The 5,147-nt window shown below is 42.3% G+C and overlaps 1 protein-coding gene across 1 annotated transcript; it reads left to right on the plus strand.

Moving 5' to 3' along the window:
• The first annotated feature begins 916 nt into the window (after positions 1 to 916).
• Positions 917 to 3,031, plus strand: LOC112577387 (zinc finger BED domain-containing protein 5-like). Its single transcript, XM_025260452.1, has one exon. It carries the CDS (start codon positions 917 to 919, stop codon positions 3,029 to 3,031), a length of 2,115 nt encoding a protein of 704 aa, XP_025116237.1.
• Positions 3,032 to 5,147: the final 2,116 nt, after the last annotated feature.

A 5,147-nucleotide genomic window follows, 5' to 3' on the forward strand; every position in this document is an offset into this window, starting at 1 on the left:
CGCAGGCGCAGGCACAAGGCTCGAGTAGCAACTTTCTTCCTTGGGAAGCTCTTAAGACGAAGATATTGATTGAAGAATTTTTTTTTGTCTGTCTCTCAATCTGCAGGTATGCATCTCTCACTCACTCTCACACACACACTACACTTCTCTATCTCTGAGGGTACGCGTCTAATTTAATTCTTCGTCACTTAATTTATTTAAGTTTTAAATATTCAGGAAGTTTCTCGTGGAAGATCATTCTAGTATCCAATAATTGAAGTCTAATTTACATTTCTTCAAAACAGAACTGCTTGAATATTTATATCACGGCCTCTGACCACTTCTAAGTATCCCAATCCCTCTTCCACCCAACTTGTTTCATGAGACGAGGACCAGAGCTAAACATACAGCATGACATCACACGCATTTTAGGTCTTCAAGACTGAAGTTCACTATCCGTTATATATATATAAGTACACACTAGCACAGTGGTTCTCAAAGTGTGGTCCGCGGACCACTAGTGGTCCGCGGGCATAAGTCAGGTGGTCCGCGGCTGACAGTCGTCATATATGGCAAAGTGATGTTTAAATCGCCAGGTAGGCTTGTAGAAAACCTCAGTTAAGTTTGTGTCGGACACCCAACCGTTAGCTAGTCAAGTTACCACCGCACCCGATAATGGCCTGAAAGGATGGTCAAGGCAGGCGGCCATCAATTTTCAACAGTGACGCGTGACACGCCCACCTGAACAGGACGGCTCTGTTGAAGATTTTTTAGTATGTGCCAGCTTCCCTGAATCGGTCAAACATGAAAGGGGACCAGGCAGGCAAAGACAACTCCCCTCTAGTAAGAAAGGCTGGCCACTTTCCCAATCTGCGTGCTGGCGAGAAGACCTCTTTCCAAGTATTATTTCTCAGTATTTTCAAGCCGAAGGGTTATTATGGATCGCTGGCTAAAATCAGGGACCTTGAAACGTAAATCCCCCGATGCTTGTGACTGTGAACGTGCAAACAAGATGCAGAAGGGAGGAAAAGATGCAACTGAGGTCATTTATGATCCAAATCAACCACTCTGTTCTACTGATAAGCTTATGACCTGCAAAGCGCAAGAAATTAGCCAAGAAGTGGAAGATGCACCTGACGTGATATTTTCAACTTCTGCTCAAGATAATAGCAACAAAGACAGCATCATACAAGCTGTGAAGAACAGAAGTGGTACACACATGAAGTGGCGACATTCCAGCATTGAAAACAACCCAAAACAAGTGAAAAGAAAATATAGCACCGATTATTTGACCATGGGATTTTTTTGGACGGGTGATAAAGAAGTCCCTAACCCGCAATGTGTTTTATGCTGTGAAATTCTGGCCAATGGAGCAATGAAACCCTCCAAACTGAAGCGTCATTTTGAATCCAAGCACTTCCAATATGCTGATAAGCCTCTGGAGTTTTTTGAGAATAAATGCAAAGAGCTGCAACAAAATAAGGGAATGCTGCACCTTTTTGCTTCTGGCGATGAAAACGCTAAGGCTACAGAGGCATCCTACAGAGTTTCGCTGTTGATAGCAAAGACCGGCAAAGACCACACTGTTGCAGAGAACTTAATCAAACCTGCTGCCAGACTAATGACAGAAATCATGCTTGGTGAAAAGGCGACAAATGTTATCAACAAAGTCCCTCTTTCAAACGACACAGTGAAACGCCGAATAACAGCCATGGCTGACAGTGTGGAGTGGCAGCTGCTATCAAGACTGCGTCAAAGTCAGTACTTCGCGCTTCAGCTTGATGAGTCTACTGACATAGCCAACGAAGCAAACCTTTTGGCATGTGTCAGGTATGAATACTTAGGCGCTGTTCATGATGACTTTCTCTTCTGCAAGTCTGTACCTACCAATACAACTGGAGAGGACATTTTCAAGATTGTGAACAATTACATTGTGAGTAACAAGGTTGACTGGCGGCGATGTGTCGGTGTGAGTACTGATGGTGCTGCGTCAATGACGGGAAAGATCAAAGGGTTGACTGCACGTATCAAAACAGTTGCTCCACTGGCAGTGGCAACGCACTGTTGCATTCATCGAGAACAACTCGCAACAAAAAAAATGCCCGTCGATCTTAAAAGAGTAATGGAGGAATCAATAAAAATTATAAACTTCATCAAAGGGCGCCCTTTGAACGCGCGGATTTTTAAAGCTTTATGTGAAGAGATGGGAAGTGAACACACCAAGCTTCTTTTTCATACAGAAATTCGTTGGTTGTCCCGTGGACGAGTGCTCACTCGTCTCTTTGAACTGCGCGAAGAGGTTAAAATTTTTTTGCGCGAGTGTGATCAAGCTTTCTACTTGTGTGATTGCTTGCATGACTTTTCATGGCTTGCTCAGTTGGCGTACCTGGCGGACATTTTTAGCAGTCTGAATGGGCTTAACATAGCCCTGCAGGGCAGAGATGTTACAATCTTTAACGTTCAAGACAAAGTAAAGGCTATGTGTATAAAATTGGGGCTGTGGTGTGATCGCCTCGATCGTCGAGAATTTGACTCATTCCCAACCCTCAGTGATTTTCTTGTGACTTCACCGCAGGAAATTGATGAGCAGATTGTTGCGAACTTCAAATCACACCTGCATGGTCTGCGTGAGCAATTCAGAATTTATTTTCCAGAGCCCGAGACAAAATCTGAATGGATCAGAAATCCATTTGCAAAGATGAGTGCAGCTGAAGCGGTCAGTACAAAACTTTCTTCAAGGGATGTTGATAGTCTTGTGGAACTTGCTTTGGATGGTTCGCTGAAAGTGTTGTTTGCTGAGAAATGTTTGACAGACTTTTGGCTTCATGTACGATCTGAGTACCGGGGACTTGCTGACATCGCTGTGAAGCATCTACTGCCGTTTCCAACAACGTACTGCTGCGAGATTGGATTTTCAACTCTCGTTGGACTAAAAACAAACAAGAGAAGTCGGTTGAACGTGGAATCTGACATGAGACTGAAACTTTCAAACATTGATCCAGATATTACCACCCTAATATCTCGTCAAAAACAACTGCATTCCTCGCATTAACATTTTAATTACAAAGAACGAGGTACGTAGTTTTATGTCAACTTATTACTATACTACTGTCACAGAAGTACATTTAGTTTTGAATTGTAATAAAACAAATGCGGCAATTTAAATTTGAAATTCATAGTACAGACTGGTTTTTAGGCCTTGGTGGTCCGCCATAGTTTTTCTTAAGTAAAGTGGTCCGCGGTCCGAAATACTTTGAGAACCACTGCACTAGCACACTGTAGGACGTCCCTAGAATTGTCCGACATCAAGACTTAAGTACAAGAACTAAATATAGCCTGCACCAATATTTTTAATTGCATCTTTGTACATTTTAAAGTTCTTAATGTTTTGTGCGTGTTGTTATAATTTCATGACTTGTTTATTTTCATTGTAGATGTTACCGCCTTTATGAATAAAAAAAGGGATTGTCATCATTCTCTTGTCTCTTGTAATGTCAGTGTGTGTTTCCTTCTAATTGCTTGTTTAAGTTTAAGTTTACCTATCGCACGGATTTCGCTTTTACAGAGAAAAATGTACAAATGTAGTTAGTAGCATCAGTAGTTATGAGGGGAACCTTTCCTTTGACTTTAAGCTCATCACCATCATCATCCAAGTGCAAGAGTCCTTGAGTGTAGTACTGCACACATAACTGTCGATGAGTGATTGTACTTTTATCAAATATTCCAGGAGCATTTGTATAAATATTATAATAACGCTTTCTGGAGTTTGAATATTATTGTATTTTAAGACACACGTCTCTACCTCATGTTACTGTACGATATTGTAGTTTATGATTATTGTTATTTCTGTGTGTGTGTGTGAGTGTGAGCGCGTGCACAAACCCTTATACGATGCGAAGCCTGCACTTCCGCCAACGATGCACCACTCACACTTTCAATAACAGCAGGGGAAGTAACTCGCGAAAGAGCGGCGTTTACACCGGGAAACAAACTTTTATATCTCGTTAAAATCTCGGCTGCCTATCGATTGGCTGGCAACACGAGATTCTCGCGAAGGTCAGGAAATCTACGTTTGTAATCTAATCCTGTGCTGGAGGGATAAAGAACTTGGGAAAGGATGGAGTGAAAAGGGGAAAACAGTACCAAAAAAAACGGAGAAATGGATGTGGTGGGAGTGGCAATGATGGTGGCGGTGTCTTTCTTGACACGCTGATTCAGTTATCTGCATTTACTAATCAGGCACCGGCCCCTAAACTCTGTAATATTCTCCACTGTAGGTAGTTACCATTCTTCCTGTACTGACTGACTCTTGTATCTCACCTGTCCTCTATGCTTAAAAGTGTACTTATGGTAGGAGGGTGCTGTACTTAGACTCACGTGACATAAGTTCAAAGTCAGGAACAGCTGATATTAACTGTGGACTGGGCAGGTCCAGAAATCCTGTTCTTTAAGGAAGAGAAGAAGGGAGGAGTATAAAGATGCGAAAGTTGCTGCCAGAAGCCACTACTTTTCCCACCAATATCGCTTACTCTGTGTTTAGATTTTGCGACCAAGTTACGATCACAGTACTAATCCCCTACTCATTAACCCTTACCTCTAACCCTAAACTCAACTATTAAAAACCCAAATTATACCCGAAACCGCAAGGTTTTTTTATACAGGAAACTTAATAAACTCTTCTAAAGAGCTTTTTTTCAAAATAGAGCTTGAAAAGATAGCTAGAACAATAAACAGCCAAAGAAGCGTTTGTTGATAAACATCATGATCATTGAATCCATATTAATAAATAAATAATGCGATAAATAAATTACTTTTTACTGAGTGTGTTTTCACAGAAATACTGCAACATTTAGACTATGTAAGTGTCTACTTATCGGCAAGTTGTTCAAACCTTTGGTCAAGTAGCTGCCCCGGTGTGGGGCGGTGGGGAGGGTAGCGGAAGGTAGTCACCAATAATGTCGGAGTTGCGTACCCCTGGTCGCACCAACCCCCTAATGGCGGGCATCAAATGGCGCGCTGAGGTTCACGGTTCGCTGCTAGGTCTGGCCGCTAGCTGTAATTTGTGGCCGTGCCCACGAGAGGGCGCCATGTTTTCTCTTTACTCAGAGGACGTTAATTTCTTCCTCAATCTCGTTTCTTTCTGCCGAGACTGTCAGTCCATCCTCCCA

This window comes from Pomacea canaliculata, linkage group LG12 (assembly GCF_003073045.1).
Source record: "Pomacea canaliculata isolate SZHN2017 linkage group LG12, ASM307304v1, whole genome shotgun sequence".
Classification (NCBI taxonomy): domain Eukaryota; kingdom Metazoa; phylum Mollusca; class Gastropoda; order Architaenioglossa; family Ampullariidae; genus Pomacea; species Pomacea canaliculata.